Source organism: Bombyx mandarina, chromosome 19, assembly GCF_030267445.1.
Source record: "Bombyx mandarina strain Sakado chromosome 19, ASM3026744v2".
Lineage (NCBI taxonomy): Eukaryota > Metazoa > Arthropoda > Insecta > Lepidoptera > Bombycidae > Bombyx > Bombyx mandarina.
In genome coordinates this window covers 822,282-839,401 of record NC_143225.1, presented here as the reverse complement: position 1 = coordinate 839,401, position 17,120 = coordinate 822,282, and the positions used below count along the sequence as shown (strand labels likewise).

General features: G+C 41.0%; 2 protein-coding genes across 3 annotated transcripts in view; one reads left to right on the top strand and one right to left on the bottom strand.

Annotated features, from left to right (window-relative positions):
* Positions 1 to 213: 213 nt before the first annotated feature.
* LOC114249481 (nose resistant to fluoxetine protein 6-like) overlaps positions 214 to 17,120 on the top strand; it is a 52,520-nt gene continuing 35,613 nt past the window's right edge. For both annotated transcript variants that reach the window (XM_089735179.1, XM_089735180.1), the window contains exons 1-10: positions 214 to 327; positions 8,906 to 9,045; positions 9,773 to 10,088; positions 10,168 to 10,279; positions 10,859 to 10,943; positions 11,169 to 11,335; positions 12,083 to 12,161; positions 12,919 to 13,022; positions 14,521 to 14,694; positions 15,177 to 15,327. In XM_089735179.1, the coding sequence (XP_089591305.1) occupies positions 249 to 327; positions 8,906 to 9,045; positions 9,773 to 10,088; positions 10,168 to 10,279; positions 10,859 to 10,943; positions 11,169 to 11,335; positions 12,083 to 12,161; positions 12,919 to 13,022; positions 14,521 to 14,694; positions 15,177 to 15,327 (1,407 nt within the window). In that variant the 5' untranslated portion in view covers positions 214 to 248. The remainder of the gene's footprint in view (positions 328 to 8,905; positions 9,046 to 9,772; positions 10,089 to 10,167; positions 10,280 to 10,858; positions 10,944 to 11,168; positions 11,336 to 12,082; positions 12,162 to 12,918; positions 13,023 to 14,520; positions 14,695 to 15,176; positions 15,328 to 17,120) is intronic.
* Positions 8,150 to 8,457, bottom strand: LOC149500787 (uncharacterized). Its single transcript, XM_089735477.1, has one exon. It carries the CDS (start codon positions 8,366 to 8,368, stop codon positions 8,150 to 8,152), a length of 219 nt encoding a protein of 72 aa, XP_089591603.1. The 5' UTR covers positions 8,369 to 8,457.

The window sequence follows — 17,120 nt, the reverse complement described above, 5'->3', positions numbered from 1 at the left end:
TCTCACCATCAAGTGGCCATGTAATGCCTTCGAAGTCAATAGAATAAGAATATAAATTTGATATAAACGAGCATCGGACGGTTCTAGTAAGCTTCTATACTATTTTCTTGGTACATACGGAACTCAAGAATAAACATGTATGTGTATAAGATAAAATAAGAAGACTAAATCTGGAAGCTAAGACATAGAATAAATAGACTCGCATCATTTCAACACTACTCTCGAAATGCTATAAGCGTCTTCGAAACATGTCAAGTAAAATGTTGAATATTTTCTTATTACTTTTTATTTTTGGTGAGAGTTATGGTGTTATTTATAAATTGAATGGTGAGTTGTTTTCCTGCAGAGCCTGTGTGATGCAGGTTCTTGTTATCTGGTAAATCGTTTGCGGTAATTATTAGCTTCTAGCCTTCCAAAATTAACTTTTCGGCCAGCAAACAGAAATTTATCTCATTAATTCTTTAGTGCTCATATCTCCACCTAGATTACAGCAAGACAATCCGGAAATAATACTAATACATTGAAGAGCATTGTTTTTTTTGGTTAAATTTTACAATACTTGTAATATATTGTCTTTATATGTATATCATAATTTAATTAGTATCCACGTACAGAACAATGTACCCAATTAGATTGTATTATCAATGAACTCACCCATGATCTCCTTCGGTGGCACTTTCTTCTGATCTTTATCTTATTTATTTATTCAACTTAATGCACATAAGTACAATGGCAGACTTAATGCCTGAGGCATTCTCTACCAGTCAACCAAGGGTGGTGTAGAGAATCCTGTGGTAGGTGCATAACTTAATGTGAAACAGCCAAACTACATTATACAATATACAAACACATACACGGTATATATATGTCGGCGGCAGCGGCAGGGATGGCTAAGCGGTAGTTTCGTCATCACTCATATTCGATTGAACTCTTAGTAAATAAAACTTTTCAATAATAGTTAGTGAAACTCAACACACACAACTTTCACAATGACAGGATAAACCGACAGTTTCGTTGCACATACCGACAGACTGACTGACTGAGACGGACGGACCGTCTGATACGGACTGAATGACTGTCTGACACGGAATGCCACGACTCTGTCCACGTATCGCCATTTTATAACTGTGGAGTTACGGAGTCTACCCTTCATTTTGTGATATTTATCAAAACAACATTTCATCATTAAAAATAATAATCAAAACCACCGTCTTAATATTACTAAAAGTCGTCAACCACGACACGGCCATTCTGTCACTTTGACGTTTGTGTATCGTTGATATTCCGAACTATTGACCCGGATGCGACACGGCCATCCTGTGTTACACACGTCCTCGTGTGTTAATCTGAAACAAAAGCCAATACCGCACAGTATCATTCACGCTCGGCCATATCTGACCACTCTACTAAAATAAAAGTCTTGTGTCATCACAAATTCTATAACGACATTGAAAGATTACACAAACGAAAATAAGTGATTTACTACTGCTGCAAGTTCTCCCCGTACAATTCATGTACACAGTAACTAAGTCATCCCTGTGACTACAAGTGTTCAATGATAGTCATCCCTGTGACTACAAGTGTTCAATGATAGTCATCCCTGTGACTACAAGTGTTCAATGATAGTCATCCAATGATAGTCATCCCTGTGACTACAAGTGCTCAATGATAGTCATCCCTGTGACTACAAGTGCTCAATGATAGTCATCCCTGTGACTACAAGTGCTCAATGATAGTCATCCCTGTGACTACAAGTGCTCAATGATAGTCATCCCTGTGACTACAAGTGCTCAATGATAGTCATCCCTGTGACTACAAGTGCTCAATGATAGTCATCCCTGTGACTACAAGTGCTCAATGATAGTCATCCCTGTGACTACAAGTGTTCAATGATAGTCATCCCTGTGACTACAAGTGCTCAATGATAGTCATCCCTGTGACTACAAGTGCTCAATGATAGTCATCCCTGTGACTACAAGTGCTCAATGATAGTCATCCCTGTGACTACAAGTGCTCAATGATAGTCATCCCTGTGACTACAAGTGTTCAATGATAGTCATCCCTGTGACTACAAGTGTTCAATGATAGTCATCCCTGTGACTACAAGTGTTCAATGATAGTCATCCCTGTGACTACAAGTGTTCAATGATAGTCATCCCTGTGACTACAAGTGTTCAATGATAGTCATCCCTGTGACTACAAGTGTTCAATGATAGTCATCCCTGTGACTACAAGTGCGCAATGATAGTCATCCCTGTGACTACAAGTGCGCAATGATAGTCATCCCTGTGACTACAAGTGCGCAATGATAGTCATCCCTGTGACTACAAGTGCGCAATGATAGTCATCCCTGTGACTACAAGTGCGCAATGATAGTCATCCCTGTGACTCTAATCGACAGTCATCCCTGTGACTCTAATCGACAGTCATCCCTGTGACTCTAATCGACAGTCATCCCTGTGACTCTAATCGACAGTCATCCCTGTGACTCTAATCGACAGTCATCCCTGTGACTCTAATCGACAGTCATCCCTGTGACTCTAATCGACAGTCATCCCTGTGACTCTAATCGACAGTCATCCCTGTGACTCTAATCGACAGTCATCCCTGTGACTCTAATCGACAGTCATCCCTGTGACTCTAATCGACAGTCATCCCTGTGACTCTAATCGACAGTCATCCCTGTGACTCTAATCGACAGTCATCCCTGTGACTCTAATCGACAGTCATCCCTGTGACTCTAATCGACAGTCATCCCTGTGACTCTAATCGACAGTCATCCCTGTGACTCTAATCGACAGTCATCCCTGTGACTCTAATCGACAGTCATCCCTGTGACTCTAATCGACAGTCATCCCTGTGACTCTAATCGACAGTCATCCCTGTGACTCTAATCGACAGTCATCCCTGTGACTCTAATCGACAGTCATCCCTGTGACTCTAATCGACAGTCATCCCTGTGACTCTAATCGACAGTCATCCCTGTGACTCTAATCGACAGTCATCCCTGTGACTCTAATCGACAGTCATCCCTGTGACTCTAATCGACAGTCATCCCTGTGACTCTAATCGACAGTCATCCCTGTGACTCTAATCGACAGTCATCCCTGTGACTCTAATCGACAGTCATCCCTGTGACTCTAATCGACAGTCATCCCTGTGACTCTAATCGACAGTCATCCCTGTGACTCTAATCGACAGTCATCCCTGTGACTCTAATCGACAGTCATCCCTGTGACTCTAATCGACAGTCATCCCTGTGACTCTAATCGACAGTCATCCCTGTGACTCTAATCGACAGTCATCCCTGTGACTCTAATCGACAGTCATCCCTGTGACTCTAATCGACAGTCATCCCTGTGACTCTAATCGACAGTCATCCCTGTGACTCTAATCGACAGTCATCCCTGTGACTCTAATCGACAGTCATCCCTGTGACTCTAATCGACAGTCATCCCTGTGACTCTAATCGACAGTCATCCCTGTGACTCTAATCGACAGTCATCCCTGTGACTCTAATCGACAGTCATCCCTGTGACTCTAATCGACAGTCATCCCTGTGACTCTAATCGACAGTCATCCCTGTGACTCTAATCGACAGTCATCCCTGTGACTCTAATCGACAGTCATCCCTGTGACTCTAATCGACAGTCATCCCTGTGACTCTAATCGACAGTCATCCCTGTGACTCTAATCGACAGTCATCCCTGTGACTCTAATCGACAGTCATCCCTGTGACTCTAATCGACAGTCATCCCTGTGACTCTAATCGACAGTCATCCCTGTGACTCTAATCGACAGTCATCCCTGTGACTCTAATCGACAGTCATCCCTGTGACTCTAATCGACAGTCATCCCTGTGACTCTAATCGACAGTCATCCCTGTGACTCTAATCGACAGTCATCCCTGTGACTCTAATCGACAGTCATCCCTGTGACTCTAATCGACAGTCATCCCTGTGACTCTAATCGACAGTCATCCCTGTGACTCTAATCGACAGTCATCCCTGTGACTCTAATCGACAGTCATCCCTGTGACTCTAATCGACAGTCATCCCTGTGACTCTAATCGACAGTCATCCCTGTGACTCTAATCGACAGTCATCCCTGTGACTCTAATCAACAGTCATCCCTGTGACTCTAATCAACAGACCTTTTATGAGAACCATCGCATATAGATTTCTCGACAATAGAACATTCGGCACCAAAATCCAAATAAAAATAATACGACTCACCAGATTGTTCTCATTTACCAAAAATACTCGATATTACACAGCTACCGGCATGTCGCTCCGCTCGGCCGGTGAATAGTTGACCCATCGAGCGCCGACAGACGGCGCTTGCGTCCCATATCTCGTATTGGCTGCAGCAATCACGTGTTGATTGCGACACGGTCTTCCTGACTGTACACGTCCTCGTGTGGTGGTTAACCTACAATCAAAAACATCCACGAGAACACTTGTTCCGCTCGATCACTCCTGACTACACTTTAAGACTTATCGGAAAATTTAAAGTCATCAAAGCTTTAAACTGTTTTAATACCATTTTAATCAAATAAAACAATAGGGTATACAAAGTTCACTATTCAGCAGCCAGAGCACGTACCACAGTCGTTCATCAAACCTCAAATTTACTCTGTACAAATCAGGCATAGCTTACAGGAACTCAGATCAAAGAAAACTTCCGAGTAAAAATATCTAACGCCACGGCTCTCCAGCCGACCAGCAATCGCAATTGCCCTCATGATGCGCATCCACAGCGTGGATCGCCCGTGTGCATCACCCGCTGACTACACACGATGGTCTTTACAGACCCCGACCTCCGCCAGAGCCAAACGCGCACCACGCACCCACGGACTACTTGAGTTGCCTCAAGAGACAACCGATTTCTACCGGGCTACGACTAAGTAATAGCTACTGGTACGGTCGAACACAATACCGCCGATAGACTATCTTTACTCGAGTTTTCACCACAATTTAAGCTTGCTCTTCATCATCATCATTTACATCAACCTCGACTGGTATGTGTCATGCTGGCATTTTTCTTAGCCTATCATGTGGGTATTTGTAAGTACGTTTTGAATTTAAAGCCTAACGTATAACGGTCACCATCCAATACTTCAACTACTTTAAACGGCCCTTTAAACTTCGTATCTAATTTCGTTTGATTACGCTCTTCGTTTTAATGTGTGGACGAGCTCACAGCCCACCTTGTGTTAAGTGGTTACTGGAACCCATAGACATCCACAGCGTAAACGCACCACACACCTTGGGATAGAAGTTCTAAGGTCTCAGTATAGTTACAACCGCTGCCCCACCCTTCAAACCGAAATACACCACACTGCTTCACGGCAGAAATAGGCAGGGTGATGGTACCCGTGCAGTCGATGGCACTATACGGAGCACCCGTCTGGTGCCACGTCCTTACCCACGAGAACGTCGCCGCGCTGTGACGCCGGCAGCGCGCGATCGCAGTCAGAGTTATTCAAGGATACCTCACAGTCTCCTACGAGGCGGCGCGCCCTAGCGCAAGTGTAGCTGGAGCGCGGGGGCTCCAATCTCGGCAGTCCGTGCTGGAGGCGTGGTCTCGTCGTTTGGCGGTCCCGTCGGCCGGCCTCCGTACCGTTGAGGCTATCTGCCCGGTTCTCGCAAACTGGGTAGGCCGCGACCGCGGAAGACTCACCTCCGGCTACCTGTGCAGACTCACAAGACATTTTACCACCACGCAAACTTTTTACCACAGCAAATCTTACCAGCCACCACGCAAACTACAATTTTGCGGGTTCCACCTCTCCTACACGATGTTACTCCCACACTGCGGAAGCCAACCGCAAACACTTGTCAAGCAGGCACAAGCACGCACTTCACCAGAAAAACTAGCATCCTCCAGCGGGACCCGAACACCGCCGCATCGCCAGACACGAACGCACCGGACGTCTTATCTTACAGGTCACGACGACTTCAGATGTGTCAATTTTTCTTCCCCACGGAAACTTGCTTGCTTTCTTGTTTGCTTGCTTGCTGGAGCCCGAAGTCATCGAACGTGTAATGTTATTGGTATTGAATCTAGTAGATTCTAAAATTTCAGCGACAATTCACAGTCTCATGTCCTGGTTTACTGCACTAGTGCCATGTAACTCTAGCAGAAGTCAGCCGCTTAAAATAATTCTTGTCGGAACTACCCACTCGTCATGACAGATCCATTATTGCGATCGAAGTTTCACCTGAGACTTGCACTTGCCTTAATTTCTTGCAATAGCTTGTTACGTGTCGTATTTCCGCTAGTAAATGCCATGTGATAAGTCGAGAGTCAACTGGGCAACATGAGCCAGAACGTAAGATGTGACGATTTCTTCGTGGCTCAGATCTTCCATCGAGGTAGCAGACGTTATGACACGACTTACGTATGCTGCATTCACGCTCTTGTGGCGTACCACTACTAGTATTCTGATCTGCATCATGTTTTTTTTGCTGTACTTCGAACATGTTCAAACACGTCACGCCAGTGAGAGTAGAGTCCTGATCTCACTTCTGATGTCGTAGGCGGGGCGGGGGATGGCTAAGCGGTAGTTTAGTCATCACTCATATTCGATTGAACTCTTAGTAAATAAAACTTTTCAATAATAGTTAGTGAAACTCAACACACACAACTTTCACAATGACAGGATAAACCGACAGTTTCGTTGCACATACCGACAGACCGACTGACTGACTGACTGACTGAGACGGACGGACCGTCTGATACGGACTGAATGACTGTCTGACACGGAATGCCACGACTCTGTCCACGTATCGCCATTTTATAACTGTGGCGTTACGGAGTCTACCCTTCATTTTGTGATATTTATCAAAACAACATTTCATCATTTAAAATAATAATCAAAACCACCGTCTTAATATTACTAAAAGTCGTCAACCACGACACGGCCATTCTGTCACTTTGACGTTTGTGTATCGTTGATATTCCGAACTATTGACCCGGATGCGACATATATTTAATCACATAAACAACATACACAATTTTAAGTCATGATTATAATATAAAATTTACATATATATATATAATCTCTATCATATACTCACATATTCCGTGTAATGAAGTGTAATATGGATGCAAAATCTGAAGTAAATAAATAAAAAAAAAATAAAAAAAAATATACACACTTAAACACAACTTAAAAATATAACAAATTTATCAGAGAAATAGAACCACATATACATATATACTATATAGTACAAGAAAATAGTATATTGCACAGAACACACTACATTGCAGGTCAAATTGTTAAGTTTTTAAGTTTCTCCAGAAAAAGTTGGCGAACCTTTATTTTGAAAGTTAGGCGATCAGTGATCATCCTAAAATTGAGAGGAAGTTAATTCCAAAGTTGAACAGATTGAACTACGAAGGACGAACGGACCAAACTAGAGTTGTGCGTGGGACAGTGAAGGAGTAAATTATTAGAGGAACGCAGGTCCTTATCGTGCGAAGAATGTAAATATTTAAAGTACTGAGTCAGATAGGAGGGAGGAGTTGGACATGTTAGTATAGAGTGAAGTGTAGTAAGAGCATGTAGATTGCGGCGCTCGCGTATAGGAAGAAAATTTATTTCGGAGCGGTAAGTAGACACGTGGTCATACTTGCGAAGATTAAAAATGAAACTAATGCAGTTGTTGAGAACGCGGTCGAGTTTGTTCAAAAGGTCTGCATTCAGGTCAAGATAGCATACATCGCCATAGTCAATTATGGGCAGGATTAAAGCTTAAACAAGCATCAACTTTATCTTGAAAGGGAGAAAGTTCTTGAAGCGATAAAGGGCACGTAGAGATCCAATAACCTTCCGACTAACATGCTTTATCTTCGCTGCCATCTCGGCTCATTTTCCTTTTCCTACCCTCCCTCTCCTCGAGATACATGCCCAGCTTGTCCTTCCTCCATAAGAGAGCATAGACCATAGTCTAGACAAAGAGAAAGACCGTAAGTCTAACTGTAGATTCCCAGCCAGAGTCCTCTTTACGAACGTCATGCATTGTAAAGTCTTTACATTCCATACATTCCATCACAATCGGGCCATAGCGCCCGCACTTAAAGACACTGAATGAGTAATGAATGATGAAGCGATAATGAAAACGTGTCAATAATATTATAGTGTTCAGCTAAAATGAACGAAGAATGAGTTGTATAGTTTCTTGATGCCGGTCGTTTCCCGTTGACGATGGCTCTGAAGTAGCTCATTTTCGATCTTCCATAGCACGTTTGCGTTCGAACGACAGAGGTGGTACTGGATATGAGGTACCAGGCCAGGGAATATCTTGCTTGTGAAGCGGTTTCCGATGAGATAATTGCGTTGGCGATTAAGAATGGTCTCCATGGGGTACAGTTGTTTCGAACCGATACTGTCGATTCTGGTCCCGGCTTTATGAGTGCGGCCTTCGGCAGTGGCTCACTGGTACTACGGCTCCTCTAATCAATTAAAATATATATCCTATTTACTTGAAAATATTAATAATTAATTCAGCTACATCAGCCCTCAACCCTGTGGTGTAATAAGATTAAGATAGTAATAAATAAGTATTTGAATAGTAAATACGTGTTTCATATTCGCTGCGGCGTCAATCCTTTATATGGCAAAACTGCCAGGAAACAGGAAACAAAACTGTATTTAAATAAAAAAATAATAAATAATAATAATATATATGTATTATTTTTTCTATTTGGGTGGGGTGTGTGGTGTAATAAGATGAAGACAGTAATAAATAAGTATTTGAATAGTAAAGACGTGTTTCATATTCGCTGCGGCGTCAATCCTTATAACCTATTGGCACCCGCATTCTCTCCTGATGTCTTGCGCACAATTTATAATACAAGTTAAGAGGAGTGGTGTTTCGTAATGATTGTTTGCTTTCAGAAACCGATTACCAACGTATGCCAGCGTTATTCAAATTTGACAATTACGAAGAATGCTTGAGCAAGCCAGAAGGGATATACTGTACTACCAAAATTGAAATTATAAAGATTACGCCCAACCCCGTTTATGATATGATAGTTGTAAGTAAAATATAACAACATAATTATGACAGACTTAAGACCGTACTAACCTTTTGGTGATTTATCCTACTAATAATAATATGTAATATCAATGTGAAAGTTTGTAAGAATGGATGTATGTTGGTTACTCTTTCACGCAAAAACTATTGGATGGTTTTTGGTGAAACCTTACAATAATATAGCTTACAAATCAGAATAACACATAGGCTATAGTTTATAAAGATATTGTGAGAATTACCCAAAATATAATGTTAATTGTCAAGTAGGTAAGTAGGAAAAAATCTGCCATTTGCGGACTATTCTAGCGTGCGCTGCAAAAACCGTTGGAGTTACACGCATATAATGTATAATGGAAATGTTTAACTTAAATAATCCTACAAAAAAGTCCACGACAGCATACATAAAAAATTTATGTGTAAGCCATTATCGCCAAAATAGTGAGCCATAAATACAATAAAAATTGATAATTTATTTGTAATGCACATTTGATAGTAGCAAATTGATTCTTATATGAAAAACTTTTATCGGGTCTGGTATTTTAAAGTAGTTAAACTTTGTATTTTACACTAATTGATTTGGACAAATATTTGAATAGTTATGGAGTTAAGCAACCAGTGCGCGATATCTTTAAAGATGAAGAAAGAAATTCAATAAGATCAATACTTTTAAAATAAATGGCTTTCTAAAGATAAATCACATGCAACTAAATCGTGAGTGTATTTTTCAGGAATTTTCCAAGCACACCGTGAAACATTACAATCATTCTAAGCTTTTCTACGGTGTGTGCTTGTCTGATAATCGTAACCAAACAAATATTTCAACGTGGGACCTGAAACAGAGCGTTGAGGCCCGTCTCAACGAATCGTTTTGGTCCGAGCATCGCTTGAGAACAAAAATCACCGATATATCCTGTTCCAATGAGAAGGAAGATTTCAAGTTGGATACCAGTGACGTGATTGTTGGCATTGCGTGTCTTATTTTAATTCTACTGAACGTCGTTGCAAGTTTTTGTGATTTATACTTCGGTGATGAAAATAATAAAAGTAAGTTGCTAACCGTCCGCTCTTTAATTTGTTAATTACCGGGGCTACTTTTACACTTCCTCTAACATACTTATTTCAGACACGGAATGGTACCACTATTTTTCAATACGATGCAACTGGCGTAGGCTGATGGAGCCATTTGACGAGACCAACCCGCGGCTTCGTCCACTGAAATGTTTGAATGGTTTAAGGTAAATCTAATTTCAAATCCTATCCTACTTGTTGTTTTTATTAGTAATATATATGTATATTGGTGCTCTACCCCACTGATGGATACTGTTCTCATTGCTTTCATAGGTAGATAACTCTACCGCCCAACCAATAGTGAATGGTCACTAAGCCTCATGAACGCCATTTCTGTTTCTGTCCAAGCCCACAAACTATAGTCCTTGGAACATGCGTTTAAATGCCAATATAATTAAAAAGCATACCACTCTTCAATGCGCAACACGAGATTGTCTCGTAGCGGATGTAAGCAGAGTAAAAGTATCAGAGAGAGTGTATTGTGGTACAGATAGTCCGAGGCAAACCGGCAATATCTTTAGCAGAAAGAAAATTAATAGCTTTGCTTAAATTTAGTGGATTTATTAGCGGATTTATTTAGTGGATTTATGGATATTCGCATCCAGAACTTTGTTCTTATTCAAAATACTGCAACATCGTTTGATTGTATTATGATTATTATTATTCATCGAAAACTTTCCGAAATACCTATATGCGTTCATACGAGATATATGAAATAATTCTAATTTTATCGCTTCCCTTTTCAGGAGTGTATTAATGTGTTTGGTGATATTGATACACACGAGCGGCCCAGTCTTCGTGTGTAACAATAATCCTAGATATTTGGAGCAGGTCTGTTTTATTATAAATGTTTTTTTTTATTGCTTAGATTAGGTGGACGAGCTCACAGCCCACCTGGTGTTAAGTGATTACTGTGATTACTATACTGAGACCTCAGAAGGTGAGTGGTGCATTTACGTTGTAGATGTCTATGAGCTGTCTATACGTGTTTAGTCTTTTTTTAAATGACCGCAAGCATTGTTCAGTTTTCTACTATAATAGTGTTTCCATTTGCAGCGGTTTGACAATATTTACTACCATCTACTGTTCAACGCTACCTTTATAATGCAAATTTTCATTGTAATATCTGGATTCCTGTTCATATACAACCAGCAAATATCTGATGAAAGTAATGAAATTACCTGGAAAAATTTACCAAAACGGACTCTAGAGAGATGGTTGCGGTAAGCCTGTTTTGTTCTTGAATTGAGACTTGCCTACTGCCAGTGATGGAGTAGAATAAAATAAACTAAAATGGTGATAGCTTTGGCCAAGTATTCCAAAGGTATGGTCCCAACAACTATAGCACACGGCAGCCCATAGCTATAGTCTGCAAGCTACACTACTAATTTTTCTTGATAAAATAAATATTGAGCACTTGACGTTACCATCTCGTACAGACGCATGCAATTGTATATACTTTTTCTACAAATGCCGTCTTGTTGCAAAAATCAGCAATCAAACTCAACTTGAACTTAAGACCTAACAGCTTTAAATAAAGAACTGACTGCTTTTGTGCTTGGTAAGCTAATGTAAACAAGGCTAGTGTTGCAACACTAGCCTTGTTTACATCTATGAGGGACTAACCTTCACATGGGAAAAATACTCCGTTTCCTGAGGCGCTAAAAAAAGGTGATTATCTTCCTTCGTGAGTCTAGCACGACAAAATCAATTAGCGCAGTCATTGACACCTTTAACACGTGTTTGAAAAATGTTAGATGCCCTGACAAACGCTAGTCTGGTGATATCTTTTTTTACGCTTTACCATTGTTGGAAACATTCCGCTGTACGCGAAATTAAATAAATTTAAGATCAATACGGCAATAATAGTTCTTCATCACGACATGGCGGAAATAGTTAAGTTCGATTTTTGAACATATGAGACATTTCTCATAATTTACCATTACAGCTTGTAATTTCATATTTTCCAGGCTTACACCGCCGTATGCCGTAATATTGGCGCTGACCTCGACTTGGTTCAGACATGTCGCTTCAGGACCATTCTGGCCTGTAAGTGTTAGAGAATCGAATCGAATTCTAATTCTTTATTAACTTTTTATTCGAATAAGGTCATTTGGCTTTAGCCTTACTCCATATTGTAACTTCATCAATTCTGTGAACTCTCCTATTACGATGTCGAATTCATCAGGGGCTGTAGGAAGTGTTCCCTGCCCGGTGAGGGTTACGAGATTATCAGACCACGCGGCCCGCTACCAGCAATAGCCGCATGACAGTTCTACATAGCTGCTGTTCCACGGATCTGCTGTAGACAAGCGACCAGGCGGCAATGTGTCGTGCACCAATGCTCGGCAGCAGTTTGTGGTCTCAAGGGGTATTCTGGAACACAAACGACATCGCCTAAGGCGGCCTTATGGACAGCCGTACCGTGAGGGCTGTCGTAGAGTCGTCGGTTATCGCTTGTATTGTTTCGGTTGTATTCAATGCGTAATCACGGTGATATACTCAGGACAAAGCAACTTTAAAATTAAAAACGCGGAGTCGACAATTTTACAAAATAATGTACACTTTTTAAACGAATGAATATTTTCCACGTGTACTCGGCTATGATATTCTTTGTTTGGGCCAGGGATGAATGGCCTGAGTTCTGTCTGCGTATCGGAGGTAGTAGACGGGGCATGTCGGGGTTGTACCGGCTAAAACCCACTATTGCTCAACAAACCTCATCCGATCCTCGAATGAGTCAGAACTCAGCAAAGCTATGGATCTTACCGAATATGTTATTAGAATTTTAATAATTTAATTGCAGGAGGTCGCCGGGTCCGAAATACGTGATTGCAGAAAATATTGGTGGCAACATCTCCTGTATATCCACAACTACAGTAACAATTCAGACTGCTTGATACAATCTTGGTACATTCATTTTATTAAAAATACTAGCAGACCCGGCCATACGTTGCTGTGGCTAAGGTTTTTGTTTCTAAATAACACGTGGCCGGCTATGCTAATACCAAAACTTAAGCAAGTAAGAGCATTTGGATTTCACTGTATTTTGTTCCAACTTAGGCCATAGGATGGTTTTTATTTCGATTAATGGTCGCAACATTTATTAATTAACAATAAAATGATTTCTTATGTTGATTACATATATAGATTTGATTATATCTTACTGGTGGTAGGACCTCTTGTGAGTCCGCACGGGTAGGTAGCGCCGCCTTGCCTATTTCTGCCGTGAAGCAGTAATGCGTTTCAGTTTGAAGGGTGGGGCAGCCGTTATAACTTGTACTTGGGACCTTAGAACTTATATCTCAAGGTAGGTGGCGCATTTACGATGTAGATATCTATGGGCTCCAGTAACCACTTAACATCAGGTGGGCTGTAAGCTCGTCCAACCATGTAAGGAATAAAAAAAAATCGCTCGATTAAAAAAACTTACCTTGAAATCGGATAACTCATTTCCAAGTTCATCCCGGACAAACATCTTGACATGGAAATTCACCCCTTGACATTCACCCGTTTTTGTCTATTCTTTATTATAGCTTTGGCATTAGAGCCATTAGCCGATATAAATTGCAGATAAAACTGATTTGCAAACTACACATTTATTTTCATTGGTAAAAAGGAAACGAGACGACTTGTGATTTAAAATGGTGTATTGTAAGCCCGATTTGGTCTCAGTGAGCGATCAGTCTTAATGACTTTCTCTGAACAGAAATCAATCAAATCACATAAGGTGTAACATATTTGCTAATTAGTCCAGTGTGCTTAGTTCTCGATAGCGTAAAAGTGAGCTCATATTTGGACGGAATGGGATCGTTTGCGTACGTTTGCCGCTAGGGGCGCTGTTCCAACTGCATACAAAATTGGCTTAACTTTTACGCTATCGAGAACCTTAAGAAACTCGCACTAAGCACACAGATGGGCAGTGAGCTGAAAATGAATTAGAGATGAAACGGATATCCGGTAACTATCCGGTATCCGGCCTATCCGGCCATGTTTTCATTATCCGGCCGGATACCGGATAGTAAACCAATATCCGGCCGGATTTCGTATAGAAAAATTTAAGATAATCTCATGGTTATACAAAATGCAAATAATACCTTAATAGGTTATGGACAACTTTTATTTTTATAATCGCACGTCAAAAGTGATTGTTTTATTAATTAATTAATTTAATACTCAAAATTAACAAGTGGCAAATAGTGGTGAATGAATACCAAATCGTCGTCGTACCGAGTCGTCGTGATCTCACGTGCGACAACACCCGAACGCGCACGAATATTTCCGAAAGGGCCGAAGATCCGGTAGCCATTCATCCGGCGCTCCGGCCTCGCAGCTTGCCAAATATTCGGTATCCGGTATCTGGCCAAACCATTATCCGTTTCATCTCTAAAATGAATTACACTTGCAGGTACATAGCTGCTGATATACAGCTGTTCATTTTTGGATTAATCATCTATCTGGCCTGCCGAACTCCGAGGTCTAGGAAGATAGTCCTCCCCACTGTTTTCTTTATAGGCATCGCCATAGTAGCCGCTCATACGTACTTAGAAAACTTGGACGGCACCGTCATTTTCACTCCTGAGTAAGTGTGTTGATTATTGGAACTTCTTTTGCATTAATAAAAGTAAAAATTAAGTTTTGACTGGTGGTAAGACTTCTTGTGAGGCCGCACGGGTAGGTACCACCACCCTACTTATTTCTGCCGTGAAGCAGTAATGCGTTTCAGTTTGAAGGGTGGGGCAACCGTTGTAACTATACTTGAGACATTAGAACTTATATCTCAAGGTGGGTGGCGCATTTCCGTCGTAGATGTCTATGGGCTCCAGTAACCACTTAACACCAGGTGCTGTGTGTGAGCTCATCCACCCATCTAAGCAATAAAAAAAAAACAATAAAAAAAAGTTCATATTTGAGGACATTTCTAACCAAACTCTCTCTTACTATCTCACTCTCTTCCCCAATCTGCCCATTAACTTTTAAACCAAATAAAAATCAATATAGATCAAATGAAGCACTACGCAATGATTTCCCGTTACCCAATAGTATTATTATTCCATCTATCAGACTCATTCGGAACCAAATGAGGAGATACCCGACGTTCTCAAAAGTGTACAAACGAAGTCACACCAATATACCCTTTTACATTCTGGGGATGGGTGCAGGATACCTGTTTTATTATTGGCAGAAGATTAACCTGAATTTGGATAAAATTAAGGTATTTTTTTATTATTATTATTGGTGTTGGAGTCGAACCTGAGCGTAACATCGGTCCGTGCCCTTTATAACAGAACACGCCGTATAACCTATTATATTGTAAGTATAAAAGTTATCATGGATACGCGTAGGTTCCACTACCCTCAATATTTTTGTCGCGACGTAGTCATGTGTTTCGGCCCGACAGGAGAGAAATAAAAGTTAAGCAAAATTATGTAATAAAAATAGCAATCTATTTTTTCAAGTATTTTAAAGTGAAACTTTTATTACATCGTCTCAAGCTTTTTCGTCTGTGTGTTGCATGTCGCGTGACGGTCGGCCGCGGAGTAGGGATAAAGTGAAAGGCGCTCGTCAGAGCAGCCAAGGCCAATATGGCGGCGCCTATAGTTCGCTGCAGCTGACCGTGTAGTGTAGAAACTGTTACTCATTTGTACCAGTGCTCCACGCTATTTTGTTTGATTTTGTCAGTGTTTAATGTAAATGTTGTTTGTCAGAGTTAAATGGCTATAATTTGAAAAAAAGTTTCACTTTTACCGTGGTTTCATAAAACCACACAACCCTTTTTATTAATGGTATTTATGATCTATTTTTTAATATTGTATAAGGATTTCATAAATAGAGTATAATAATATATTATTACTAACTGTAACCGTCCGCTTCGCTGGGCATTTCAAATCAACATTATTATTTCTCACCCCCACAAAGATTCTCATCATCAACGCAACTGGTGTAGGGAGTCGAACACTCATATTATTATAAATATTAACCATTATCCATTAAGTACATGTATATTCTACATGGATACCAAGTTTCAAGTCAATCGGATGCACGGTTTAGTAGTTATAACGGAACATCCGTAAAAACCACTGTAGATTTATATATTAGTATAGATTACATATATGACGGCGGAAGTCTCACCTCCGGCTACCTGTGCAGACTCACAAGACATTTTACCACCATGCAAACTTCTTACCGCAACAAATCTTACCAGCCACCACGCAAACTACAATTTTACGGGTTCCACCTCTCTTACACGATGTTACTCCCACACTGAGGAAGCCAACCGCGAACACATGTCAAGCACGCACAAGCACGCACTTCACCGGAAAAACCTGCATCCGCCAGCGGGACCCGAACACCGCCGCATCGCCACACACGAACGCACCGGACGTCTTATCTTACAGGTCACGACGACTTCAGATATGTCAATTTTTCTTCCCCACGGAAACTTGCTTGCTTTCTTGTTTGCTTGCTTGCTTGCTGGAACCCGAAGTCATCGAACGTGTAGTGTTATTGGTATTGAATCGAGTAGATTCTAAAATTTCAGCGACAATTCACAGTCTCATGTCCTGGTTTACTGTACTAGTGCCATGTAACTCTAGCAGTAGTCATTGGCTTAAAAACGATTCGTGTCGGAACTACCCACTCGTCATGACAGATCCATTATTGCGATCGAAGTTTCACTTGAGATTTGCACTTGCCTTAATTTCTTGCAATAGCTTGTTACGTGTTGTATTTCCGTTAGTAAATGCCATGTGATGAAGTCGACAGTCAAACTGGGCAACATGAGCCAGAACGTAAGATGTGACGATTTCTTCGTGGCTCAGATCTTCCATCGAGGTAACAGACACGTTATTACACGACTTACGTATGCTGCATTCACGCTCTTGTGGCGTACCACTACTAGTATTCTGATCTGCATCATGTTTTTTTTGCTGTACTTCGAACATGTTCAAACACGTCACGCCAGTGAGAGTAGAGTCCTGATCTCACTTCTGATGTAAGCTTGAGGGT

What these genes read in the sequence shown, in the direction of transcription:
- LOC149500787 (XM_089735477.1), bottom strand. Translation starts at nt 8,368, where the DNA reads ATGGAGACCATTCTTAATCGCCAACGCAATTATCTCATCGGAAACCGC.